Source organism: Elaeis guineensis, chromosome 13, assembly GCF_000442705.2.
Source record: "Elaeis guineensis isolate ETL-2024a chromosome 13, EG11, whole genome shotgun sequence".
Taxonomy (NCBI): domain Eukaryota; kingdom Viridiplantae; phylum Streptophyta; class Magnoliopsida; order Arecales; family Arecaceae; genus Elaeis; species Elaeis guineensis.
The window spans coordinates 7,020,018-7,047,872 of NC_026005.2; the positions used below are offsets into that span (position 1 = coordinate 7,020,018).

The window sequence follows — 27,855 nt, forward strand, 5'->3', positions numbered from 1 at the left end:
TTAAAGAATTCCATCCTTCCTCTAGAAATAACCTCAACCTAGTTTTCTTCTATTTTTGCCCGTTGACTAGATATTCACAATGTTCTGTATGGTGTTTGGTTGGTTAGCTAGAAAATCTTATATTATCCATCCTGTTACCCACATCAAAACACTGTAAATATGTCGGGACTTTAACTCCCCACCCCGGCCCCCTCCCGCACCCACTCCAAGCTATATCTTTACACTCTTAACATGGATCAGACTTACTCAATGTGGGATCTATATCCCAAGCAAAACAGACTGCACCTTGTTTAGTTTTATCTTGGTTTTGGACTTGGGTTGTCACATATGGTGATATTGAAGATAGGAGACAATAATGGTATGGGGAAGCCTGAATGCTCTTGGTTATTTGAGGTGGAGGTGGAGATTGATATAGTGAGCTTAATACTAACATTTGAAGAAGTATAAAGGTTGATCAGGTTGGTAAGGTGCCGGTCGGTGGAAGGCGGTTCTGCTACAGTCATTAACTGGTCGAAGCAGGACCACAAAGATTGAAAAGTGAGTTTCATGTCTAGTTGTGGAAGCTGAGTGCAGAGTGGTTTTCTAGTACTTGTCTCGGTGTCGGTGTTGCCTTAGTAAGGAAAATAGTATCTGAACTAGACTTAAAAAGATTATGGTTTAGAGCCCACACAACTTATCCATACTTGTTCGATAGGATTTCTTCCCCTCTAGCGAAGCTTGATTTAGATTCAGTCCATGTAGCTTATTAGGTATGTGACCTCATGTGATGGGATTGCATGAGGATTCGCTAATATGGTTGGCTGGAATAGATTGCTCTGTTTTACTCACCAACTCCAGAAGCACTTCTTATTTTGATGCCCATCAATGGATGGGGGTTGTGACAACTAAACTTCTACCAGGCACTGCACATAAACTATTCAAAATGTGATAAAACATACACATATATATCTGTCAACATAGAGGTAATGCTGGAGATTTTTGTGTTACTTTCTTGGAGCAGGATGCTGCGCGCATAAAGGCAACCTTAGTTTTTACTTTCTGTCACTGGAAATATAGATGGTAGATTGAGCTCTCACGGCAAAAAAAGGAAATGCTATAGATTTCCAGTAGCAGTCATCATTCCAAGACTCGTAAAGCCAAGACTTCCTTTTTATTGGGGGTTGGGGGGTAAAGGAAGACTTCCTTCCAAAGATTCAAAATTGCGTAGAGTTACAAGCCAGTCCAAGGCGGGCTTTTTAAGAGGCCAATTAGCCCATCCTGGTCCAGATACAAAGGCCCAAAATTGCAACCTAGATGCGGTCTCTAGTTGTCTAGGCGGCAACATGCAACACTTGTCTTCCTAATTTCCTAGCTACGTGCCACCACACTACCTTGCGGTGCTACCATGCCAACGTAACCATTCCCTGCCATAATACTATTATATTATTATACGCCACACATCTATACACCATGAAAACTAATGTAGTTCAGTTATAGTGAAACCCTTAGCCTTGGTAGAGAGGAGAGGGAGATGTGGAAGAGAACAGGGCCATTGAAGGGCTGGTTTGGTGATGGGATAGGCAAGGTGACAAGCTATATTAAAGGAAAGGAGCAGAAGGATGCCAAGTACCCCATATTGAAGGGTCATCCAAAGGCCCGAGATCATGCCGAGGATATTGTGGAGAACTGTGATAGCCCAACCAAGCCCAGCCCAGCTAGCAGATCAAGGCCCAAAATAAAAAAAAAAAAAAATAGAAAAAAAACAGAGCAACCGGGAAGAAGACTCCCGGTAGGAGTCTTCTTCTCCGGCGATTCCCGGGCAAATTAGGACTCCTAGGACCCCTCGGAGTCCTAGGGTCCTCTATAAGAAGATCCTCTCCCTCTTGAGACCGATCATTGGCTTCCTCCCTCTCTCTTTCTCTCCGATTTCTTCGAATTAGAGCCGCGAACACCGTTCAATTCTCGCCGTAATTGCTCGCCGGCGAGGTCTCCGGAGGCTGAGGCACGGAAGAATCTCCTAGAAGTTAGTCGATCCGTTCATTCAGTGTTCCGTGAAAGGTAAGTAATGAATCATCTTCTCGAGATATTCCATATTTATTCTGAAAATAAATAATTATTCTCTGAAATTATGCATGATTTATGAAATTATGTTTTGAAAGAAAAGTACTTTTGAAATGTTATGGTATATCGATTTATGCACATATTTAGTGAAAGATTATGATATATATTGTGGTACAAAGTGTTTTGATACATATCGGATTTATGCTCTCAGCCTAACTATGTTTCAGTGGGCCCTGCCAATGGGGATTATACGTTGGTACTCAGTGGACCCTGCCAGTGGGGGTTGTGCGCTGGTGTTTGTGGACCCTGCCAGTGGGGGTTGTGCGCTGGTATTTCTGGACCCTGCCAGTGGGGGTTGTGCGCTGGTACTTGTGGACCCTGCCAGTGGGGGTTGTGCGCTGGTATTATGTGGACCCCGCCAATGGGGGTTAAACGTTGGTCATAGTCGAGGCTGTTGAGTTTCGAGTAGTTTGAATCGAATCGGATTTATTATATGTGAATATTTGAAAATATTGGATTTGCATTAAATCAGCATGAAATATATTTTTATGTTTATTTGCAGCATTATATAATATCGAAAATATCTGGTTGAGATATTTGTTACTTACTGGGCTGTCTAGCTCATTACCTTTCTTTCTATTTTTCAGATTCAGATAATTAATTTCGAACGTGGGAAGAAATATTGGGACAGAGCTTTTAGAGGCGAGATTTAGCATTGTTAACTTCATTGAACTTAGATCTATTGTCTTTATTGTTTTAGCAAAAATTTTATTGGATGTAAGACATTTGATTTAATTACTTGAATTAAGGTTGAATAATAATTATTTAAATTTATTTCCGCTGCGATGCATTGATATCGTGATGAGATGCCTTGCATGCTTATGGAGAGAGTTCTTCATGAGTATGCGGCGGTTGCCGCGACCCTCGATTCACAAATCTCGGGTCGGGGGCGTGACAAGAACTATGCAAGGTTTCCAGGGAGGGTAGAAGGAAAGAAGGAGATGTCTAGGTCTGAGAAACCCAAGGAGGTGAAGGAGTTCAAGATATATCGGTGGAACCCCGACAAGCCCCTCCACAAGCCCTTCCTGCAATCCTACTATGTGGACTTGAGCACTTGTGGCCCCATGGTACTCTCTTCTCTCTAGGTGGAATTGGAGTATCTCATAATTCTAATTTTAAATGAGTTCCAAAACTAGGTGAAGCTAAGTCAATCAAGTTGTTCATATTCAATTTGTAAACTTCACTCTCCCTGACCAAAGAGTCAAAATTTTCCTTTCGTAAGAAGACTACTCTATCTGTCTTTAAATGCAAAAAATTACGCAATTCTTGTCTTATATTTTCTGTCCTCTTAATATTAAAAAAACATAAAGTGAATTTACAATTGATATTTTCTAATGTATTATATTTTATTTTTGTCTCTTCGTTTAAGAGTATCTCTCTTCCTCATCTTATGAAAGTTTTTGAAGTCTAAATATACTAGGATATTTTTAAAATGATTTGTATTCTTTCTTTCTCGCTAATTTGGATTCATCAATGATAGGCTTCCTTGTATAAAAGTCTCGCATGTTTTAATCAGATTAAGGTTGCTTTTGAAATCGATATACTTTGTTATAATACAAGGATTAACCAATAATAAGAGCTATGACATGAGAATATTTTCTTCTATAACATTATGAAGAGCATCCAAGTAATTATATGAATATAAATTATGATGTTCTTAATTTTAGGTCTTAAATACATACTTGATTGCATTGTAGGTTTTGGATCTACTTCAGAAGATCAAAGCAGAGCAAGATTCCAGCCTGAGCTATAGGAGGTCATGCAGGGAAGGCATCTGTGGCTCCTGCTCCATGAACATAGATGGGATCAACACCGTTGCTTGTTTGAAGGCCATCGACACCGATCCTTCGAAGGCCACTATGATAACTCCTCTCCCTCATATGTTTGTCGTCAAGGACTTGGTGGTGGATCTCACAACTTTCTACCAACAATACAAGTATGTCTACTAATACCTCCATTTCTTAAGAGTCAGTATGTAGTCTTAATTAAGAAAAAAAAAGAAGCATAACTGCCGAAAAAAGTCCATTACCTAATATTTTTTTCGCCACATAATTCCAGTGATAACGAATTAATATGAAAATGGTGGACGCTAACCATATTTGAGTTTCATATTGAGCTATAAATAGTCAGATCATTCAATTGCATATAGTAAGATATGTTGTCTTAATACTGGACCTTGTACCTACGTACCATGCAATATCGATACCCTAGCGTAGGGGTTGGTTCGGTATGCCGAATGTTGGCATGCCCCATTTTGATATACCATACCAAATCGGTATGGTATGATACATATCATCCGGTTTGGTATGGTACAGCATATTTTGGCATATAGTCTCCTTGATCTCTTAAGGAGCTGTTAGATGATTCGCAGGTCAAGTTTACTACTTTCTAGTTATCTTTAGTAACTGATGTCGTTTAAGCCTAGTCCATGGATGTTGGCATGATCTATATAGGTTAATTGAGCCATGGCTCAAGACCAAGAAGAAGCCAGAGAATGGGCGAGAATTTCTCCAATCTCCAGGTGATAGGAAGAAGCTAGATGGGCTGTATGAGTGCATTCTCTGTGCCTGCTGCAGTACTGCCTGCCCTGCCTATTGGTGGAACTCAGAAGAGTTCTTAGGCCCAGCTGCTTTACTCCATGCATATCGATGGATCTCCGATAGGTAAAATATCGAACTTTACTAATATAATTACTTGTGCTAAATGAAGAAAAGTTTTGATGATTGCTAAAAAAAAAAAAATTGTTCCTCTATGTATGCATCTTTGAAGCCGTGATGATTTCACTCAAGAGAGGCTGCAAGCATTGACGGAAGATGAGAAGAAGCTGTACAGGTGCAGGACTATAAGGAGTTGCACAGCTACCTGCCCAAAGAGCCTAGACCCAGCAAGGGCAATAGCTGCTATGAGGACTAGTCATCAACTACATTAGTTTTTCCTATGCGCAGATGCTTCTCATCTTCACTTTGTGAATGGTTACTAATAAGTTGTATGCTTGTCGTGTTGGTGATTAGTTCTATAAGCGATGTATATGAGGGTCACGACGCATGTAATCATGCCTGTGCGCACAAACAAAATGCTTGTATTATTGTCATAACTGGAACTGAGTTATGTTACAAGATATACTAGACTTGATCCAAAGTTTTTAAGTGTGTTCTATGTGAGAGTATAGGTTCTTTGTGGTTGAAACTATCTTGGTCTCTTTGAGGTTACAAATAGAGTTGATCATAGGCCAGGCCTCGGGCCTAAATATTCTCATCTTTAATCAGCCTTTGGGCTAGATTTGTTTACAATATGATATTCTGTGCTCAGGCCTGACCCATCATCAGCTCTGCTAGTGCTCGCAGGGTGGAAGGGCACTTTCATGAGGTCCATGGCATAAAATCTGGGCTGAGGCAGTTCAGTTATTAAAATGAGGGCCTATTTGAATGACAGAGCTCAAAATCTCATAAAAATTGCAAGTTTTAGCCCATACAACCATCTAAATGAGGTTTAGTCCAACCTGTTTTTATATATATCTAGAAAATTATTGCAGTGGACTTATTTACATCGTGTTGGGTATAAAATACCCACAGCCGAAACCCTCAACGGAATCGACAACAAGTGCAGTTCCGCCCGGGCTCCTACGGGAGCCAGGCTCCATCGCCGACAGCAAGTGCAGTTCCGCCCGGGCTCCCACGGGAGCCGGGCTCCATCGCCGACAGCAAGTGCAGTTCTGCCCGGGCTCCTACGGGAGCCGGGCTCCACCGTCAACTGCAACACAGCTCCGCCCGGACTCCTATGGGAGCCGGGCTCAGCCCTCGACATCAATTGCAGCACAGCCCCGCCCGGACTCCTACGGGAGCCGGACTCCTACGGGAGCCGGGCTCCGCCTCCGACATGAACTGCGGGTAAGCTCCGACCGGACTCCTACGGGAGCCGGACTTCACCTCTAACTTTGGTTGCAGCACAGCTCCGCCCGGACTCCTACGGGAGCCGGGCTCCGCCCTCGACATCAATTGCAGCACAGCCCCGCCCGGACTCCTACGGGAGCCGGGCTCCGCCTCCGACATGAACTGCGGGTAAGCTTCGACCGGACTCCTACGGGAGCCGGACTTCACCTCTAACTTTGGTTGCAGCACAGCTCCGCCCGGACTCCTACGGGAGTCGGGCTCCGCCTTCGACATCAATTGCAACGCAGCTCCGCCCGGACTCCTGCGGGAGCCGGGCTCCGCCTCCGACATCAGCACAGCTCCGCCCGGACTCCTACGGGAGCCGGGCTCCGCCTCCAGCATCGAAATCAGCGCAGCTCCGCCCGGACTCCTACGGGAGCCGGGCTCCGCCTCCAGCGCCGGCATCAGCGCAGCTCCGCCCGGACTCCTACGGGAGCCGGGCTCCGCCGCCAACATCAGAACGGCTCCGCCCGAACTCCTACGGGAGCCGGGCTCCGCCTCCAGCGCCGGCATCAGCGCAGCTCCGCCCGGATTCCCACGGGAGCCGGGCTCCACCGACGACATCAGCGTAGCTCCGCCCGGACTCCTACGGGAGCCGGACTCCGCCGTCAACATCAGAACGGCTCCGCTCGGACTCCTACGGGAACCGGGCTCCGCTCTCGGTACCAACTGCTGGAGGAGCCGAGCCTCATCTCTGACGCCAACGACCACAGCCGCAAGCAGACTCCGCCTGGACTCCTACAAGAACCGGGCTCCGGCCGTTGCCGAGCTTCAATCGACATATCCACGCCCCCTGACAGGCCCTCAAAACGGCTACGACCCTGCTCCACTTCCTGTGGCGGACTCCGCGCGGTACCATCATTCCCTGACAGGCCGCGGTAACCATAGCCGCCCTGCTCCACTTCCTGTGGCGGACTCCGCACAGTTCCACTATCCCCTGGCGGGCCACAGTGGCGGCCACGAACCTGCTCCACCTCCTGCGACGGATACCATACGATTCTCCTGTCCGCTGACAATGGACGTTGCTCCACCCCTCATAACAGATTCTACGTGGCGGGTCGAGGTAATGGCCACGTGTCCGCTCCACTATCTTTCGCAATCAATTCCCCTGACCATGGGCGGCCCACTACCAGGCGGTTACAAACGTCGCCATCAATCCATTTGCCTCCTCCGCCTATAAAAGGGGGACCCAGATACGTTATTCTCTAAGCTCCTTTTCCCTATCTAAAAACTCTGCTAAATTCTCCGTTCGAGCACTCCATTCTTGTTGAGGCAGAGAACTGACTTGAGCGTCGGAGGGTCTTGCCGGAGCAACCCCACCTCCGGTTTAGACTTCCCTTGCAGGTCCCGGCGGCGACCGCGGCTTCTCCGACTCCAGCTTCTCCGGCGCAAGCGGATTTTTGCACCAACAGGATTGGCGCTAGAGGAAGGGCCTGTGTCTTCGCAGTACCCTTGTTCTTGAAGGAGTGTTCAATGGAGCTGCCTCCGACCGTCTCCCCGTCATCCGCCCTTAATCCTCCCCCGCGAGATCGACACCCGATGCCTCCGCGCAGGGCGTCCACCCGGCGATCCACGACCTCCGCGGCCAGATCTCAGGCTCCGGCCTCCCCTCCCGTTTCTCAGCCAGCTCCTCCTCCCCCTCCGGCGACGGCGGTCGGCGCGGAGCAGTTTGATTTGCTGGCGCAGCAGGTCAAGGGCCTCGTCGAGGCCGTACAGGCAATGCAGCAGCAGCCACCGCAGGCGTCGGCGCATTCGGAGGGGGCATCGCCGGAATGCCAGAACCCGACGGTGGGGCGGGCCACCTGGGCCAGCCGCCCCGTCCTTCCTGGGAAGGCGAATCCGAGGGTAGAGAGCCCTCAGTCGGACCACGACTCCACCCCTGGAAGATCCCTGCCCCCATTCTGCCAAAGGACCCTCGAGACGCGAAGTCGAGAGGATTTCCTGGACCGGAGGCTCCAGGAGATGAACCGGCGGATCGAAGAACTCCGCCACGCGCCTCCCGCTTATGGTGAGGATATTTGCACTGACCCTCCTTTCTCCCAAATGATTATGCAGGAACCGATCCCGCCGAATTTCAAGCTCCCCCAGTTTGAAAGCTACGACGGGACGTCGGACCCGGTGGATCATCTGGAAGCCTTCCGAACGATGATGCTGCTTCACGGCGCTCCCGACGCCATCTTGTGCCGGGCTTTCCCGTCTACCTTGAAGGGAGCAGCGAGGAACTGGTACTCGACTCTGAAGCCGGGTACCATATTTTCCTTCGATCAAATGAGCCACCAATTCGTGGCCCATTTTGTCAGCAGCCGGCGTCCCGGAAAGGTTCGGAGTCCCTCATCAACATCAAGCAGAGGGAGGGGGAGTCCATACGGGCCTACGTCAACCGCTTCAACATCGCGGCGTTGGAGGTCCGGAACTTGGACCAGTCGGTTGCCATGGCCGCCCTGAAAGGTGTCCTTCAGAAGAATGATCTCTTGTACTCCCTGGAGAAGAAGTACCCCAGAGATTTTGCTGATCTGCTGGCTCGGGCTGAAGGATACGCCCGAGCGGAAGAGGCCTTCAAAATGAAGGATGAAGAGACTGCGAGGGAGCGTCAGGCGGGAGATTCTGGTAAGCCCGCAGTTGAGAAGAGGCTAAAGGAAGCCCGGCCTCGCTCCCGATCCCCTCCTGGACATAAGCGCGCCCATACTCCCCCCAGGGCGCGCAGGCAGAGAAGCCCGGACAACAGGTTTCGACGGGGTTCCCTGCCAGGGAAGTTCCGCAACTACGCCCCCCTCAACGCCTCGAAGGCCCAGGTACTGATGGAGGTCAGGGAGTTGCTCCCTAGGCCGGAGAGGATGCGCACGCATCCCGAGAAGCGCAACCCCAACAAGTTCTGCCTCTACCACCGCGACCACGGCCACGACATCGAAGAATGCATCCAGCTCCAGGACGAGATCGAAGAGCTCATCCGGCGAGGTCACCTCGACAGATTCATCCGCCGCAGGCCTGAGGGTAGAGGAGACCGGCCAAGAGCCCTCCCACCGCCCGAACTGCAGAAAAGGGAGGAGCAGCCCGAGGACTGGCCTCCTATCGGGACCATCGACTCCATCGCCGGAGGGCCTCAAGAAGGAGCGGGAATACTGTAAATGTATCGCTTACTATTTCGCTTTGAATCTACCTTTCTTTTTAGCTAACATGCTCCTCCCACTTAGCGTGGATGTATTATGACCGGATACGATTCCTCCAAAAACACGGCCATGTCAGGAACAGGAGGAGAACCTCATCCCGGCATGAGCAAGGTCAAAGGCCTGGTTCTTTTAGACCGGATGGGGGGAGAGGCCTCACAACGCCCTAATGTGCCCCCACAGCCTTGTTAGGGACAGGAGGAAAACCTCGCCCTAACATGAGCAAAGTCAAAGGTCCGGTTCTTTTAGACCGGATGGGGGGAGAGGCCTCACAACGCCCTAATGTGCCCCCACAGCCTTGTTAGGGACAGGAGGAAAACCTCGCCCTAACATGAGCAAAGTCAAAGGCCCGGTTCTTTTAGACCGGATGGGGGGAGAGGCCTTACAACGCCCTAATGTGCCCCCACAGCCCTGTTAGGGACAGGAGGAAAACCTCGCCCTAACTTGAGCAAAATCAAAGGCCCGGTTCTTTTAGACCGGATGGGGGGAGAGGCCTTGCAACGCCCTAATGTGCCCCCACAGCCATGTCAGGAACAGGAGGAGAACCTCGTCCTGACATGAGCAAAGTTGAAGGCCCGGTTCTTTTAGACCGGAGGAGGGAGAGGCCTTACAGCGCCCTAACGCGCCCCCACAGTCCAGGCTGATAACGAGAACCTCGCGCCGGCTCAAGCAAAATGGAAAACCGGACTCCTACGGGAGCCGGGTTCCACCGCCAAGGAAAGCTTCACCCGGACTCCTACGGAAGCCGGATTCTGCCGCCAGAGAAACTTCGCCCGGACTCCTACGGGAGCCGGGTTCCGCCGCCAAGGAAAGCTTCACCCGGACTCCTACGGGAGCCGGGTTTCGCCGCCAAGGGAAGCTTCACCCGGACTCCCACGGGAGCCGGGTTCCGCCACCAAGGAAAGCTTCACCCGGACTCCCACGGGAGCCGGGTTCCGCCGCCAAGGAAAGCTTCACCCGGACTCCCACGGGAGCCGGGTTCCGCCACCAAGGTAAGCTTCACCCGGACTCCTACGGGAGCCGGGTTCCGCCGTCAGAAAAGCTTCACCCGGACTCCCACGGGAGCCGGGTTCCGCCACAAAGGTAAGCTCCACCCGGACTCCTAAGGGAGCCGGGCTCCGCCGCCAGGGAAGCTTCGCCCGGACTCCTAAGGGAGCCGGGCTCCGCCGCCAGGGAAGCTTCGCCCGGACTCCTACGGGAGCTGGGTTCCGCCGCCAGCCGGGCTCCGCCGCCAAGAAAGACTTTGCCCGGGCTCCTAAGAAAGCCGGGCTCCATCCGCTACTTCGCCAGCAAGGGTTAAAAATGGTGGCGAGGCTTGGCCACATAACGAGATCGGATGGAAGGGAAGAACCCCTTCCCACGACGACCTTTAAGCCAAACAAGCCAAACGACGGGAAAGGGTCAACGAACGACAATATTGGTGCTACGCGCGGACAAGGTAACACAAAGTGCTTTTTCCTCATTTTCGATGTATGTACTACAGGGCCAGGACGGCCAGAGAAAGAGGGACAAAACGACAAGAAAAAAAAGAGGGGGACAGCTACAAAAAGGGGGTGACTACAAAAGAACTCTAAGGAGGTCCTGCTCCCTCTAACCTAGGGTGATCACCTCCATCCCCCAACCAGGACTGCCTCAGGCTCTCCACCGTTTCCTCTAGTTTTTCCTTCTTTTGCAGCATATCCTGGAGTGCCTGACGAAGTCGCCGGCTCTCAGCCTCCGCTTCTCGACGCCACTTCCGCAAAACTTCGGACTCCGCCTCTGCGTCCGCGACGGCCTTCCGCTCAAGCCCCAGTTGGATTTTTACTTGTTGCAGCTCGGCTGTCTTCTCCCCAAGGGAGACAGAAATCCCCTCGACGGTGCCTCTCAAGGCGTGGAGCTCTTCGGTATCTTGGGCGTTAGTAAGCTGCGCCCTAGTAACCAGCTGCCTCTGGAGACGAACGACCTCGTCCGCCGTTTGACGGAATCTCCCTTTATACTCTTCTACCTGCCGGCGCCAGCTGGCCCGCTGCACATCATGGCTCATCTCAGCATCTTGAAGCTGCTTCTGGAGGTCGGAGACCTTCTGCGACCATTTCTGCTCATCCTACGCTGTGAGCCGGGATGAGTTTCCTTCCAGCTGGCCGATCCTCCTCTTCGCAGCTGACAGCTCCACCTTAAGGGCGCTGATCCTGGCTTCTTGAGCCCAAGTTTGGTCGCTGGCGCTCTTCGTGCATTCCTCGAGCTCCTTTGTGAAGTTCGCCTTCCTCCGGCTGTAGTCCATGATTGCCTTCACTTGGAGACTCCTGAAGTGGGCGGCCTCAGCGGCGGCCTCGGAATAGCATTTCTTCGCCTGGCGGAGCTCGCCCTCCGACTTCTTCAACTTCTTCGTCAGGTGGAGGACCTCCTTTTTCAGCCGTTGGATAGTTGACTTCAGCGGGACCCCCAGGGGCAAGGGGAGTGCTTCGACGGGACACTGCCATCGGAAGAAGCAAACGTCAAAGACCAACTCATTACAAGAAGAAAGGCAGAAAAGAAGGAGCAGGGGGAAGGAAAGGCCATCCGCAATAAGAAGTTCGACTTTATTGATTAATTTTGAAGATAAGCGGAAAGGAAATATGGCGACAAAAGAAAGATACAAGATCGGAGGTCTCAGACCTCGGGGGCAGGGGGTGGAGAGCTCGGCGCGGGGGGTGCGACTGCGGTAGCGGCGGACGAAGGGGCGGCCTCGTCGTCAGACTCCTCCAAAAAGTCGAGATCAAGGTCGGGGTATCTACTGGCCACCCTCTCTCGGCAGAGCTCGAACCCCTTGGTAAACGCCTCCAGGCCGAACTGGACGTTCAGCTCCCTCATCTCCGCGGAGGCCTTGAACTCCTCCACCGCAAGGGTCCTGGCCTCCGAGACCAGAACCGGAGTTTGCTCGGCCAGATGGGCGACCTCGGCCTCCGCCTTCCTTGCCGACTCCTCCAAGCTTCGCCTCTCCTCCTCCCGGGCTCGTCTTTCCTCTTCCCGATCTTGTCTCTCTCTCTCCAGGGCCTCCCGGAGGGCGGCCACCTCGGCCGTCTTCGCTTGAAGACGAGCAACCTCGTCTTGGCAGCGCTCCTCCGCCCGAAGAAGGTCCCTTCTCATGCGGCCCGATGCCTCGACATAGGCGAAGAGCTGGTGCCCGATCTGCAAGGACAGATAGAGAATTACAACAAAGATCGAGCAACTGTGCAAATAAAAATCCGCTTACCTCAAGAAAGGACCCCAAAGTGTCCCAGGCCCGCTGCTCGAGATCGGCACGGTCGATCCTCTCCACGACATCGGACAGAATGCAGCCGCCGGATCAGAGCCTTGTCGTTGAAGGGGTTCTCCGATTCCCCCTCGGAGCAGACGGACTCGTCTACAGCAGCTCGGTGGCTGCTCGCCTTGCGGGCCACCGATTTCCTCCTCCTCCCCGCGGCGAGCGCCTCCGTGGGGCAGACCTCCGGAATGGGGACCCCAATCGGCGGGCTCCTTGAGGGAGCCCGGGCGGCCGCTGGCTCGGCATCCGAAGGAATGTCGATGGCCGGGGTCGCCTGGACGGGTGCGGCCAGGCTCGTCTCCTCCACCCTGGCCCTCTTCGCCGAACCAGAGGTCATCGCGTCCTTCCTTTTCTGGGCTCTCATAGCCTTGGCAAGCATCCACGTGGCTTCGGCGTCCATTGCTAAAAAAAAAAAAAAAAAAAAAAAAAGAAGAAAAGAAGAGCAAGAAAAAAAAGAAAAAGAAGAAAAGAAGAGCAAGAAAAAAAGAAAAAGAGAGAAGAGGAAGGCAAGAAAAGGAAAGATAAATACTTGCTGGATCCTGAGGGCTCAGGCCGATGTTGAAAAGAAGCTGCTCCCTCAGAAGGTTAGGAAGGGAAGGAGCGGGATAACTCAGAAGCTTCTGGGCAGCCTGGAGGTCGTCCTCTCCTAGGCTGGGAGCCTGGCGGACGGAATCCCTCAGAGACCCCCAAGAGGGCAGACCTAGTTCCAGGGTCGGGCAGTAGACAAAGAGAAATTTCCCCTTCCAGTTGTGAATCGAAGAAGGGGCGCCCTTCAGCAACCCCTTCTTACCGAACTGGGGGGAGAAGTACCACCAGTCCTTCGCTGAAAGATAGCGTTTGAAGGTGTAGAAATGTCTGAACAGGGAGAGGGACGGCTGGACCTCGGCTATATGGCAGAGAGAGAGAAACCCTATCAAAAACCTAAAGGAATTCGGGGCGACAGAGGCGAGAGAAATGTCTAAGAAACGAAAGAAGGCGGCAACAAAAACAGGAAGCGGAAGCCGGAGTCCGACACGGAATGCCTCCTGGTACAAGCAAAAGCGACCAGGAGGAGGAGCGTTGGCCCGGTCAGAGGGGCCAGGAAGCTCCAGGTCGTACTCCGAAGGAACCCCGTACCGAGCCCTTATCAGGAGGAGTTCGTCCGGAGTCGACGAACATGGAATGACACCCGGTGCGAAAATCGGACGAGGCCCTGCCCCAAACGCGGGTTCGTCCGCAGAAACGGGGGCCTGGGGGTTCGAAGCAGAAGAACTCCCAGAACTTACGGGGGCAGAAGAGTCGGAAGACATTTTTTTGGGGGGAGAACCTAAAGGGCCCTAGAAAAGGCAAACCGAGAAGGAAAGGAGACGCCGAAGGTCAACTCAGAGGAAGACACGAAAGAAATGAAAAGAGGAGAAGCCCCTAGGCGGCAAGGAGAAGAAGGTTGGCACTAACCTATCTTGCTCTGGGGGCCTGGGGGCGAGAAACGGAAGGCGCCTACGGCTCGGGAGGGCGTTCGCTAGAGCAGACTCTCGGGGAGATGACAGACGCCAGTAAGAAATCAGAAACGGAGTGGGACGCCTGAAGGGGGGAGGACGGGTTTAAATAGACCCTGGGATCCGGCGCCATAATGATCTCGAATCCCCCCAGGCCAGCCCGCATTCGACGCGTGTCCCACTCCCCATGGCAGACGGCTAAAGGCGGCTGGCGGTTGGCAGGGTCATAATTGCGCCGTACCTAGGCCAGCGTACCTGCGGGGTCTTCGAAGCGTCCCCTTGTACCGCCCCAATTCGAAAAGACTCCGGCACGCGCTCATTTAATGCCGAAATATCTGGGAGCGGCAGGGCGCGGGATTCGAAGGGACGGTTCTGGCTGTACCTCTGTGTACTTCCTTCGTTTGAAATTCAAACTCGGATGTAGGGGGACTGGTGTTGGGTATAAAATACCCACAGCCGAAACTCTCAACGGAATCGACAGCAAGTGCAGTTCCGCCCGGGCTCCTACGGGAGCCGGGCTCCATCGCCGACAGCAAGTGCAGTTCCGCCTGGGCTCCCACGGGAGCCGGGCTCCATCGCCGACAGCAAGTGCAGTTCCGCCCGGGCTCCTATGGGAGCCGGGCTCCACCGTCAACTGCAACACAGCTCCGCCCGGACTCCTACGGGAGCCGGGCTCCGCCCTCGACATCAATTGCAGCACAGCCCCGCCCGGACTCCTACAGGAGCCGGGCTCCACCTCCGACATGAACTACGGGTAAGCTCTGACCGGACTCCTACGGGAGCCGGACTTCACCTCTAACTTTGGTTGCAGTACAGCTCCGCCCGGACTCCTACGGGAGCCGGGCTCCGCCCTCGACATCAATTGCAGCACAGCCCCGCCCGGACTCCTATGGGAGCCGGGCTCCGCCTCCGACATGAACTGCGGGTAAGCTCCGACCGGACTCCTACGGGAGCCGGACTTCACCTCTAACTTTGGTTGCAGCACAGCTCCGCCCGGACTCCTACGGGAGCCGGGCTCCGCCTTCGACATCAATTGCAACGTAGCTCCACCCGGACTCCTGCGGGAGCTGGGCTCCGCCTCCGACATCAGCACAGCTCCGCCCGGACTCCTACGGGAGCCGGGCTCCGCCTCCAGCATCGAAATCAGCGCAGCTCCGCCCGGACTCCTACGGGAGCCAGGCTCCGCCTCCAGCGCCGGCATCAGCGCAGCTCCGCCCGGACTCCTACGGGAGCCGGGCTCCGCCGCCAACATCAGAACGGCTCCGCCCGGACTCCTACGGGAGCCGGGCTCCGCCTCCAGCGCCGGCATCAGCGCAGCTCCGCCCGGACTCCTACGGGAGCCGGGCTCCGCCGTCAACATCAGAACGGCTCCGCCCGGACTCCTACGGGAGCCGGGCTCCGCCTCCAGCGCCGGCATCAGCGCAGCTCCGCCCGGATTCCCACGGGAGCCGGGCTCCACCGACGACATCAGCGTAGCTCCGCCCGGACTCCTACGGGAGCCGGACTCCGCCGCCAACATCAGAACGGCTCCTCCCGGACTCCTACGGGAACCGGGCTCCGCTCTCGGTACCAACTGCTGGAGGAGCCGAGCCTTAAGGGAGCCGAGCCTCATCTCTGACGCCAACGACCACAGCCGCAAGCAGACTCTGCCTGGACTCCTACAAGAACCGGGCTCCGGTCGTTGCCGAGCTTCAATCGACATATCCACGCCCCCTGACAGGCCCTCAAAACGGCCACGATCCTGCTCCACTTCCTGTGGCGGACTCCGCGCGGTACCATCATTCCCTGACAGGCCGCGGTAACCATAGCCGCCCTGCTCCACTTCCTGTGGCGGACTCCGCACAGTTCCACTATCCCCTGGCGGGCCACAGTGGCGGCCACGAACCTGCTCCACCTCCTGCGATGGATACCATACGATTCTCCTGTCTGCTGACAACGGACGCTGCTCCACCCCTCATAACAGATTCTACGTGGCGGGTCGAGGTAATGGCCACGTGTCCGCTCCACTATCTTTCGCAATCAATTCCCCTGACCATGGGCGGCCCACTACCAGGCGGTTACAAACGTCGCCATCAATCCATTTGCCTCCTCCGTCTATAAAAGGGGGACTCAGATACGTTATTCTCTAAGCTTCTTTTTCCTATCTAAAAACTCTGCTAAATTCTCCGTTCGAGCACTCCATTCTTGTTGAGGCAGAGAACTGACTTGAGCGTCGGAGGGTCTTGCCGGAGCAACCCCACCTCCGGTTTAGACTTCCCTTGCAGGTCCCGACGGCGACCGCGGCTTCCCCGACTCCAGCTTCTCCGGCGCAAGCGGATTTTTGCACCAACACATCGCATGCACAAGGAGAAAAAAAATTGATCAGTTTTTTTTTCTTCTTATGAGATTCAGGCTGGTCTATTGTAATGATTCTCTAGATATTTATAAAGACTAACCTAATCCTTGAATATATATATAAGCTGAAATAAAAATTATGCAAATATAACAAAGTGGTCATAATTGGTGGTTTCCATGGATATCCATGTTACCATATGCATGTCAGCCCAATAAAAAGGGGGCCGTTGACGGTGGCCTTTCATTTATTCAACTGAACAATAGGTCTGACAATAACGTAAAATTTTGTTACGGCCTATGGCAGGTTCATATGCATGCATGTGCCTTGTTTATAAAAAAAGAGCATCGGATAGATGACTATGATGCCAATGGCAAGTTTGTTTGGAATAAAGTCCACATACATGCATTTATTGAAATCTTATATATATATATATATATATATATATGAAGGGAGGCATATGTTGCATGACAAAGCTTTTACTCTAGATCTAAACATCCAGTGACAGAGATAATAGTCACTTATAAAGATTTCTCTAGCAAAAAGTTTGTAGCTTTGGCAATAGATCCAAAATAGTAAAATTTGTCTATATTCCAAATTTTATTGATAACAAGCTGTAATCTCTGACTCCTATAACATTTCAAGCAATGCTTACAGAGCCTCCATCGATGATGTAAGCAAAATGCTCGAGATTAGCTAATGTACTACCATATACACATGACTGACTCAATGAAATCATTTCTCTTCCCTTTTGGCAATAACCATAATTAGTTTGTCATGCATTTCATAATCTATTTATAATATAGCATTGGAATTTATCCGATTAAGTTCATCCAGATTTGATCTACACTAACACATATGGGAATTTATTTAACGTATTTTAATTTGATATAGACTCTAAATATAAATATCCGATCAAGTGATAAAAATATATTTGATAGTTATTATGATATAATTAAATTTATATAACCATCTCAGCCTTTGTGACTGATTTAGATTTATCTTTGATAAATGAGCCATGTTATAAAAAGAGATCTCCTACGGTCTCGATCTCAAGAATTTGTGAGAATCTTTTCGTTAAAAATATTCGAAATTGAGATTGAAAAATCAAGATGCTTGAGGATAGCAAGAAATACATTGTATGGTTGTAGGCAAACTGATTCTAGAGATCACGGATAATATTGATGGCTCTTCTTTATACAAGTTTAATTATTTTATAAAGTTCTAATATATGTGCTAACTCAGTATTAATATTTGTAACGATATTTGTGTGGTTAAATAAGAAAAATTTCCCCTCCCTAGCTAACTTATAGATCTTCTAGGACTCATTTAGTTCGCGGAAAAAAATTTTCTTCCTAAGAAGTTATTTCCTAGGAATAGAATTTTGTATGTTTGCTTGACCATAAAAAAATGACTTATTGCAGAGTAGCTTATGTTTAGTTGAGCATTTATTTTTTTAAAAAAAATTTATGTAAAATACCTATTATATCCCTAATAAATATAAAACCATATACTTTTGCTCCTAAACTTTATATAAATATTAATATTATATTTATATTAATATAAATATAATATAAATATATTATAATATAACAAAAGATCATAATAATTTATTATATTAATATAATATTAATATATATTAATATAATATTAATATTTAATATAATAAATTTATTAATATAGATATAAATATAATATTATATTAATAAAAAATTAATATATTAATATAAATATTATATTAATATTAATAAAAATATTATATTACTGTAAATATTAAAATAATATTAAAATATAATATTGATATTGATATTAATATTATATTCATATAAATATTAAGATAATACTAATATAATACTATATCACTATTTAATATTTCATCCTAACCATCCATTGATATTTTGAAAAATCTTGACCGATGATCTCAAAAGGATATTTTAGAAAAGAAAAAAGTATCACTACTTTCCATCCTATTGGAAGTGATAAAACCTATCTCTTCCATAGGTTTTCACTTCGCATGAAATGTGGGAAGTGACTTTTCATGAATTTTTTTTTTCATTTTCTCTTCTTTTAAAACTTCAACCAAATAAGAAGTCTTCTTTTTACTTCTCAGAAAATGCCTCTCTCCTCTCCACTTTCCGTCAACCAAACGAGTCCCTGGTATTGCTAAAGACATTGACGTGCTTTTGTGTTATTGGACTTGCTGCAAATAGAGAAACACGAGAATCTTATCAAACCAAGGTAATTCAGAATAGGAAGTGAGAAATTCTAACCTTATACCCTCTAGTCACTTATATATTTTATGCAATCAAAATTGCATAAGGTAGATAAATCGTTGATATATTTTTCCTTTTGTTACCCTCTCCCCTTTGTAATTCTTTTCTGTTTCAATAAATTTGTACTAATTACCAAACAATAACAAATTTGCAACTTACTTTTCTTTCTTTAAAAAAAAATCCTAATTAGAATTATAAATTATGCCCCACGAAATCAAGTTGAGTCAAGCCAAAATAACTAAATACTCAAGCTTGACTCGATTTCAAACACTCGAACTCCAAAGTTGATTCGATATAAGTTAAATCTTAATATTTAAGCTCAAATTTAACTCAATCAAAAAAAAATCATTTGAGATCTACTCAACTGGACTTGAATATCAATCAAGTCATATTCAAATTGAAGCTCGAATTCAAATCATAATTATAATTAAAAAATATGATCAAAATATAATACAAAGAAAATGAATAGTAAATATATCATATTTTTAAAATAATATCAATTATTCTACTTTAAATATTAAATTAATTATATATATTACAAATAAAAATATAATATTATTAAAAATATATGTATTTAAGTAGGCTTACAAGCTTTTTAGTTGAATATTTTTTAACTCAAATTTGACCTGAAAAGTTGTTTGAGTTATTTAAGTTTGACTTGAGCAGAGTAACAATTAGTAAAATATTGATTCAAGCATTTGCACCCCTGCCTACAAATAGTAAAATATGGCTAATAAGAAATTTGTCCTTTGAGTCAAGAGAAATTCTTGGTGTACCACTTAGAAAATCTAATGTGGAGTGCACTACTTCACTCTATTGGACCATATAGCTATCATTTTTCAATGCATATTTAATGTCTGTAGTTCTACTTTTTCGTTTGAAATTTTAAATGATAAAAATACTTCTTTCCTTTTGAAAAAATTATAGCATCCCATGTTGATATTATAATATTTTATATTAAAATTATAATTTTTTACATAGAATATCATAATTTTTTCACAGGATGTCATAAAAAAAGAAGAACATTTTATCATTGAAAAATTGTCATAATATCCGCACCGGATGTCATAAGTTTTTTGAAAAGAAAAAAGTATTTTTATCATTTAAAATTTAAAATAAAAAAATAAAATTATGAATATCAAATAAATATTAAATATATATTAAAAAAATAATGATTATGTAGTCTAATCGGATCCAACGGTGTGCTCTATATCAGATTTTCTGCATGACGGGCGATGCAGAAATAACTTTGCTTGAGTCAAACTTCAGATGGGCCTGCTTGCACAGCAAGTTGCAAGCTCGGCCCACCATCCTGGTACCGGAAATTAATAAAATACGAAGATGCGCGCACGGTTTCTCTTCACGAAACACTGAGCCGTATTTTGGGAACCGCTCAAGCGCGAGTTTCTTCTCAAAATCCCAATTCCCTTCCCTCCTACCCTCACCTGGCTGGTTTTGTACTCCAAAACTGTCCTCCCTTCGAAGGCAAAAATGGAAATCTTTTTCCTACGGAGATCCTGATGCTCATTCGCCAAATATCCACACCCTTCTCTTTTGCTTCCCTTTCACTCCAAAATCATGCTAAGGTCTCGCTTTCTCGTAGTTTCCCTTCGAAACGGATCGAGGGTCTTTAGTCGGACTACTCCATCGACTAGGTAATGGTGATTTCTTTTGGCTTTTCTTGCAATCTTATAACTTTTTTTTTCAAGAAAAAGCATTGCAGACTATGTGTTTGTGTTAATTCCTCCTGTTCTTAGTTTTAGAACTCTGTGCATCGCATGGAGATGGTTTAAATTTTAGTTCTTCTTAAATAAATTTGCGCTGGCTGAGGAACAATTTGAATGGTTTAAAGGTGTAACAGTATGAAGCTATTTTTGACGATCGATGCTGGATTTAAATAATGTATAGAAATTCAGTGGGAAACAATGTTCAGGGAAACCACATTGTTATCAGAACTTAAAGAGGGGATGTGCTCTTGGTGGCTCTCTAAGAGGTGGGAGATTATACAGAAATGGTTGGAAGGATTTTGGACATTTTAAATTTAAAGAAATCTCAGGTCAGTTCAGAATGAGAAACACTTTGCCGATACTTCTTTTTTTTTTTTTTATCCTTTGTCTCTAAAAAGGGCTTGACATTTAAATATGTTTGCAATTGAGAAGATGGAAAGGAGGTACTAGGTGGAGGAAAATTGCCAACATTGTGAAAGTTATTAATAAGGGAACTCACGATACAGTAAAATGTAAGGAAGTTGAACCAAATGCAGCAGATCAAAGAAAATAAATTACAACAACGAAAATAAAAGTAAAGACCTACATGGATATTTTCAATACAAGAAGGCCTTACTGCCTTAGTCGTCTATATTTCCATTGGTTCTTCTCCAGATCCCATAGCTGTCTAATTGAATTCTGCAAAATATAGGATAATAGAAATTAAAATTTGCTAATAAATGAAAATTTCTTATAAGTTATTCACGGGAACTAAAAGAAATTAAAGATATAATTTCCACTGTTTTTGCATGAAAGGTTGCTAGGAAATTTGGGAGTCTTTTAGACTATGAATATGACCTGGCTATTGAGAAGCCGGTGAAACCATATGGACTATCTGTCAAAAGAAAATAGGTAACTGCCCATCCTATTTCATTCTTTAACATTTATGCTTGGTTTTTTATGATGTGCTCTTGTTTTCCTTTGAATTTTATCACGACATAGTCATGTGGCCATTTATGTCATCTTCAAAAATCTGTGTTGACATGTACCTGCCACTTAGATATATGCATTAGTCACTTTAGATATTTTCCATAATTTGGTATAGAGGGATGGGTGCAGAGTTGGATTCTTCCAATGCTGAGTCTGGCATGACCCTCACATGAATTTCATGTTAATCAAAGTGGCTTATAGTTGTTCTTTGAGCTAATATACTACTAGAGTCATCTAAAAGCTTGTTGAAATGTCGCAGACTTCTGTAAACCTAGGTTTTGGAGTTACAGTGGGAAACATGTATGTTGATAATAATACTACACCTCTGTGGCATACAAGATTAGCTTCTTACTTTTTTGCTCTTTTTTTTTTTTGTTTTTCTCTGCCTTCCGTTAACATTCTTGATGCTAATGCCCTTAAGTTGTTAAAAAACAAAAGCATATTAAACAATCACTTAAAAATCATGATCTATATTAGTGATGAAATTTTAAAAGCATATGAATCATCACAGATTTACTATCATCATATCTCTTTCAAACATACTCATGAATGATTGTGACCACTATTTATATATGAAAACCAAGTGCAATGTTGTCATGGTTATATGAACTAGTCAATTACTAATTAAGGTAGTACTAATATCAAATGAACATTTGTCAAGAATATATAAGATAAAACTGATTAATAGATATTACCTTTAACATTTTCTACTGTAACAGTAAATTATTTAATGTATCAAATAAAAAAAAATCCCATGTCTCCTCATGATCTGTATTTTTGCACTTGTCAAGTAAATACTTAAATATGCTTCAAAATTCACTCTTCTTTCTGTATCCATGGAACACTGTGATAGCTTGTATGTTTTTTCGTCCCTTTTTTTTTGGCATTCCTAACTACCCAGATAGTTCATGGTGTGAGGATGTGCATCCACATTCTTATTCTAATTGAAGCAAGATTTTTTTTGGTTTTGTGGTTGTCAAGCATGTGATTGCTACTTTTACAAATATCAAGGATCTAAGGATGCATAAATGTTAAATTAAAGTATAATTTGGAAATAAACTGCTGGTTTTGACCATGCTGAACACTAATTATTAGAGAACACCTTCCTGGTGATTGTTTCTTTGTTTTTTTTTTTTCACTCTTAATTTAACATAGGGGTAAGCAATTCTTGGAAAAATTTCTTTTTCTGAAAGAAATAAGTAAAGTGACTTCTTTCCCTTTGCTTTGCTTTCTTGTTTGATTATTTGAGGAGAAGACCATTTCCTAGCTATTTTGCTTCCAACTAAACCTTAAACTATTGAAGAAAGGAATTTCAATGTGGAAGAGTTGATGCATTGAGGTGTTTACCAATAAGAGCTTCTTAGATTGACAGTTGGTGTGGGGTTCATGTGGGGGTTTGTTATAGTCATAAAAACAGGAGCAGTGGTTTCAGCTGACCAACTACCAATCTATTCTTGACCAAGTACCATGTCCATACTGTGACCATCATCTTTTTATGGAACCAAGACAACTTTGAAGCTATTTTCTATTGTCCTTCATTTTACGCTTCTCCAGGTTTAACATATATGCTAAAGAAATCAAAAAATCTTTAACAAAAATGAGAGTTTTTTTTCTTTTCTTTTCTTTTTTTCTGTTGTTGGTTTTTTTTTTTTTTAGGGGGGGGGGGTGGGTTAAGTAGAGGTCCATAATTAATTTTTCCAACTTTCCATTTGTATGATTATGAGACTGGTGAGGATGAGAACTTGAAAAATGGCGGTTAAAAGAAGAGATAGTTATTCATGACCTTCTTGAGCTCTTATAGCTGGCTTAGGCAATCATTCTTTCTTTGGCTTTGAGTGCAAGTAGGCTAAACAAATCATGAAGACATAAAAATTTCATATGATTAGCAGGTAATGCATCCAAAGTTGTTGAAATGAGATAATGTGATAATTGTTGGAGGTCCAGCAATGGTGGATAGGAATTTGGTCTCTTGTATAAGCATGTTGAAGTCTTGGTTACCAGCTTGTTTCTAGATAAATTCCTAATATCTGTTTGCAAGTGTGATAGATGATGGTCATAGTGAAAATATACATGTCTAGAGTCTGGACCTTTCTTGAATGAAAAACAGTGTTGATATGAAAGTAGATCTAGAAGATGCAATATATCTATATATGATACAAAAGGCTTTGTTGTCCAGATGCTGTTTGGCCTCAGAGGCTCCCAAATTCTTTGTCCTTGGTGTCAAGGTTTTCTGGAATATTCCAATTTGGTATGGAAACTAAACCAGCCTTAATCCAAGTAGGCTGACATGCTTGCAACCAAATAGAGTGAAAAATATTTTCCTCAAAACCCAGCAGATCTTGTCCAGAGCATGGGCTTCTAATGTAGAAAGAGTAGAATCTTTCTGTGCATCTGACATCCTCAGTACAAATGCTGGATGACAATGCATACTCTATTTTCTTCTTTTATAGTAAATGTGAAAACCACTATGTTGTACAGGGAACTATATTTAGAGAACTTGGAAGCTTTTCTACTTTTGATGAGGTAAGTCACTCTTTAATCAATATTACTAATTTTTTTGAATATATGTTTTCAGCAGATATGCTTTCTAAAAGTCATATTACAAATATCATTTTCATAGGAGATGTATGCCAGCCTTCATGAAGAATTTCCCAAGTATTTATGGTCTTTTATTTAGACAAGCAGGACTTAGAGCAAATCTCTGTCTATATGCATGTCAATGTGCAGATACTAATGATGATTCTGTCATTGTAGGGTTTATCCTTTTCAGAGCTTCCAGTCCCGGGGCTATATAAAAGGAACAGACTACAGGGATCATAAGCTACCAAGAAAGCTTCCAGAAGATAATGAGTTGCATTCCCGATCATGGGGAAATTATGTTATTGTATGCTGACTTGAGAGTACAAAACTTTCCCATTTACATATGTGATAATTTGATGCATTAGTAGTTTGGAAAAGTCCATCTTTTCATGCCCTCTGAACTCATATTAAGAAGACATATATTATAAACTTTACAGTCAAAGTCTTGGAATATTTCTCGTGGTTGAACAAATATTGGATTTCTTGCAGCCCACAGCTGTGCTAGCGATTGCTGGAGCAGGCCTACTTATACACTACAATGATGAGAAGCGAGCAATCCCAAAAGGTGTTTCTTAGAATCTACAGCTTGGTTGTGGTGTGCTAAAAGTATTTTGTGCAGTTTACATTGTCAAATTTCATAATTTGATCAATCCGGTCTCTTTTATACGCTTACAAATATAAAATAATCCCAGACACATATACATACTATGAATACTTTATATTATCATACCATGAATTTTCATGGTGACTATGGGAGGTAGCCCCACCACACCCCCCCCCAACCCAAAAAAAAAGGAAAAAAAAAAAAAAAAACAGGGCTTCATAGGAGAAAAAAGGAAAAAGGAAACCCTTAAACTATAAATAGGAGACTTAGATTCAAATGTTTTTCCAGATCAATCTCCAAAACAACCATTAAAATGCCCTGAAAATCAAAGCCCAATTTGTATTGCAAATATGCAAAGATGTCGAAACTAAATGCAAACTTTAAATGCTTCAAACTCTCCCCAATCTGACAGTCCATCATGTTTTTAGCCTTATTAGGATGGATTAGATTGTCTTGGCTTGCCCATACTGCTATTTATTTCTTTATTTGCTTATTTGTTTATTGTTAATGATGGTGATTGTGGGGGCATGGCATCATGATCGTTGTTTAATATGATCCCTTGTGACCATGATCTCATCCCTTGATCTCAGGCTGCATTGTACAAGGAGCATATGCATTGGTCTTTTTGAGAATTGTCTCATTGAAATAGTTTGTTTAGATCTCATTAAGTGAAATAAGTATGTAGTCTTGCCAACTATGGAAGAACTACAATCTACAACTATTAGCTTTACCATCTTTTAATGCCTACGAATTGAATAATAGGTTGGTGGCGGCTTTAGTTAGAAATACACTTTGATCTCTAGAATCTTCATACCAAAGAAAATATATATTTTTCGGTGCTGTCTCTGTCTGGAAGATGATTATCAAATTTGCCAAACACTTATCGATCTTCTGTGCCAAGCTTTTGTTATCAGGCATTTTATAATAAACATGCTTCCTGTCACATTTTGGGATGGTAACCATATTCATCTGATTTTGTGATTGCACAATTTATAAACTGGCTATAACAAGTTTGGCAAATCAGGTGTGTTAGTGATGTTCATACATTTCTATCTAGTAATTTTGTTGTAGAATTCCTCTTATCATCTCTATCTATGTATTATTTTTTCATCCTCTTTGTAATTCTTATGTGCACTACTCCAAATTCTTTTTCTAAATACATATGTACCTCGCTAGTCTGAAGAAACTTCTCTTTTTTCTTGGTGATCTTTCACCTGTCATCTGATACCCTTTCATATATATTTTACAGGATCACATCAACAAACAAACTCTGATGGGAGTAAAGTCAACAGACCTGCAATTGGAGGCCCATTTAAGCTGTTTGACATGGAAAAGAATTTGGTAACTGAGTCAAACCTTCGGGGTAATTGGACACTGATGTACTTTGGGTACACTTCTTCCCCTGATGTTGGACCAGAAGAAGTCAAAAAGATGGCTGAAGTCATCCAGATATTAGGTGGAGCATCTTCTGCCATTCTCAGCTGTCTTAAAAACTCTTGGGACTTGAAAACATGAGAAGATCATCTGTATGATGGATTGTGTATTAGCCTTTTTTGGAATTGGGGCTGCAAGCGGATTGGATTGACCTGCTTCCATTGTGAAACAGATTCAACAACAATCTGTCCCTCTGAACTGAAGCTTTTTAGGCTTGGATGGAAAATTACAACCCATTTGGAATATGGACTGGATTTGAATCACTAAGCCCGTAATCTGTATATGAACCAATGTGAACTTAACCAGCAATAGTACACTATATACTTTAGAACATAACACCACCCCCCGACCCCTAAATGTAAGAAATTAATTTTTCTTAGTAAATAAAGTTAATGTAATAGCCATTATTTGTTATGTAAATTTCAATTTATATTGGATTACTGATCAAACAGTATGAAGTGTAGGCTGTTGACAATCTAAATGTTGCTTATCACTATTTTATTGGCAATCAATTGATACAGGTTTATAATGATTTGCACTTGAATTATTTTTGACCCTATTTGACCTTAAAAACCAGATGGATTGACAAAATGATAATAAATTCGATCTGATTTAACCCAATGGAAATGAATTAGGCTTGATTCAATTATTTGACTTGATTCAAATATGGATTGGATTTGGTGTGTGCTGATACTGGATCCATTTGAGCCTGCTTGCAGTGCTAGTTGGAGCAAAAACTTTATATGCTGGATTTTGCTTCAAATGGATCAACACATTTTTCTGTCTTATTGAGAAATCCTAAATGCCATAATATCAGCATCACATTTAATACAAAAATGGACATGCAATTTTTATTTTAGATGTCTTATTAATCCTTAAAGACAGTTTTTATTGCTTGTGGAGGGATGATAAATGCCTTATAAATTTAGAACCAATAAGGGGTGTTTCTGGTTTTGCATGATTGGCATTCATTGAGCCGTGCCTTCTTGTGTTATCTCCTTTCATTTTCTGGATATTTTCTCTTGCAACATAGCTGATGGTTAATTCAATCTGTTACCTGACTGCACCTTCAGAGTCTGAACACAACTTCAAGATCACTCCTGTTTTTGTCACCATTGACCCTCAGCGTGATTCCCCTGCTCAACTTAAGGCATACCTTGGAGGTCAGTTGTTCTGGTCTTAATATTTTCTTCAACTGATTGATTCTTTTATGTCACCATACAGAAGATTTTGAAGTTCTTGTCACTTTGTGGGTGCAGAATTTGATTCAAGAATAATAGGGTTAACAGGCCCTATTGCGGCTGTAAGACAGATGGCACAGGAGTACCGTGTTTACTTCAAAAAAGTTGATGAAGAAGGCCAAGATTATCTTGTGGAATGTTCACATAACATGTACTGTGCTCTGTATTGCAGAAATTTGATTGAAAAATAACTGATGCCAAAACCGATGCTTAACTGTTATAACTTAATGTGTATATTGGCAGGTACCTGTTAGATCCAAACATGGAAATTTTGAGATGTTTTGGAGTGGAATATGATGCTTTGCAGTTGTCTAATGCGATAATGATGGAGGTGAAGAAGGCATCAAAATGACCAACCTTCTATGTACCATTTCTTCCTGTGATTTTTTTTTTAAGGTGAATTTCTCTTTTGATGTCATTAGGAGCATGTACTTGCTTTTTGGTATTTTGACACTGTATTGTTCTTGGTTTTTCTATGCTATTATAGAGGGTTATGTGTTTGTTGTGTTTCAGATGATTCTCAAGAAAAATTGAAGGCATAGATTGAAAGATAGAGCTCAAGAAAAATTCTTATCAATTCTGCGGTTAACAATATTGTTCGGGAAAAAAAAAACAGCTAGCAACTTTTCTTCTGAATAAAATTACAGGTGAAATGGCTTTGTAATTTTATGGAAATTTTGTCTTTCACACAACAATTAGTGCAAATTTCTAATTCAAGTTAGGAAGCTATGCAGAATCCATTTGTCTATCTTCGATGATGTTGTG

At 44.7% G+C, this 27,855-nt stretch overlaps 2 protein-coding genes across 7 annotated transcripts; both read left to right on the forward strand.

The window, feature by feature from the left end:
* Positions 1-3,003: 3,003 nt before the first annotated feature.
* Positions 3,004-5,254, forward strand: LOC105056842 (succinate dehydrogenase [ubiquinone] iron-sulfur subunit 3, mitochondrial). The gene is made up of 4 exons (XM_010939178.2): positions 3,004-3,167; positions 3,798-4,036; positions 4,554-4,763; positions 4,870-5,254. The coding sequence occupies exons 1-4, from the start codon at positions 3,042-3,044 to the stop codon at positions 5,027-5,029; spliced, it is 735 nt and encodes a 244-aa protein (XP_010937480.2). The 5' UTR covers positions 3,004-3,041; the 3' UTR covers positions 5,030-5,254.
* LOC105056841 (protein SCO1 homolog 2, mitochondrial) lies at positions 4,906-27,838 on the forward strand. 6 transcript variants are annotated; one of them, XM_010939173.4, is made up of 9 exons: positions 19,716-20,190; positions 23,710-23,754; positions 23,986-24,115; positions 24,301-24,376; positions 25,665-25,871; positions 26,923-27,012; positions 27,109-27,241; positions 27,334-27,486; positions 27,604-27,838. In XM_010939173.4, the coding sequence occupies exons 1-8, from the start codon at positions 20,114-20,116 to the stop codon at positions 27,440-27,442; spliced, it is 867 nt and encodes a 288-aa protein (XP_010937475.1). In that variant the 5' UTR covers positions 19,716-20,113; the 3' UTR covers positions 27,443-27,486; positions 27,604-27,838. The 6 variants fall into 6 exon arrangements, with proteins under 6 accessions (XP_073103673.1, XP_010937475.1, XP_073103672.1 ...); XM_073247571.1 differs by lacking the exon at positions 23,710-23,754 and adding an exon at positions 21,058-21,153 and having other exon boundaries at positions 19,719-20,190; XM_073247572.1 differs by lacking the exons at positions 19,716-20,190; positions 23,710-23,754 and adding an exon at positions 4,906-5,043 and having other exon boundaries at positions 23,984-24,115.
* Positions 27,839-27,855: the final 17 nt, after the last annotated feature.

Coding starts and splice junctions, on each gene's coding strand:
- LOC105056842 (XM_010939178.2), top strand. CDS start 3,042: ATGTCTAGGTCTGAGAAACCCAAGGAGGTGAAGGAGTTCAAGATATAT. Junction 4,037..4,553: donor ACTTTCTACCAACAATACAA/GTATGTCTACTA, acceptor TGATCTATATAG/GTTAATTGAGCCATGGCTCA. Junction 4,764..4,869: donor TATCGATGGATCTCCGATAG/GTAAAATATCGA, acceptor GCATCTTTGAAG/CCGTGATGATTTCACTCAAG.
- LOC105056841 (XM_010939173.4), top strand. CDS start 20,114: ATGCTAAGGTCTCGCTTTCTCGTAGTTTCCCTTCGAAACGGATCGAGG. Junction 20,191..23,709: donor CGGACTACTCCATCGACTAG/GTAATGGTGATT, acceptor TATGTTGTACAG/GGAACTATATTTAGAGAACT. Junction 27,242..27,333: donor GTGGAATGTTCACATAACAT/GTACTGTGCTCT, acceptor GTATATTGGCAG/GTACCTGTTAGATCCAAACA.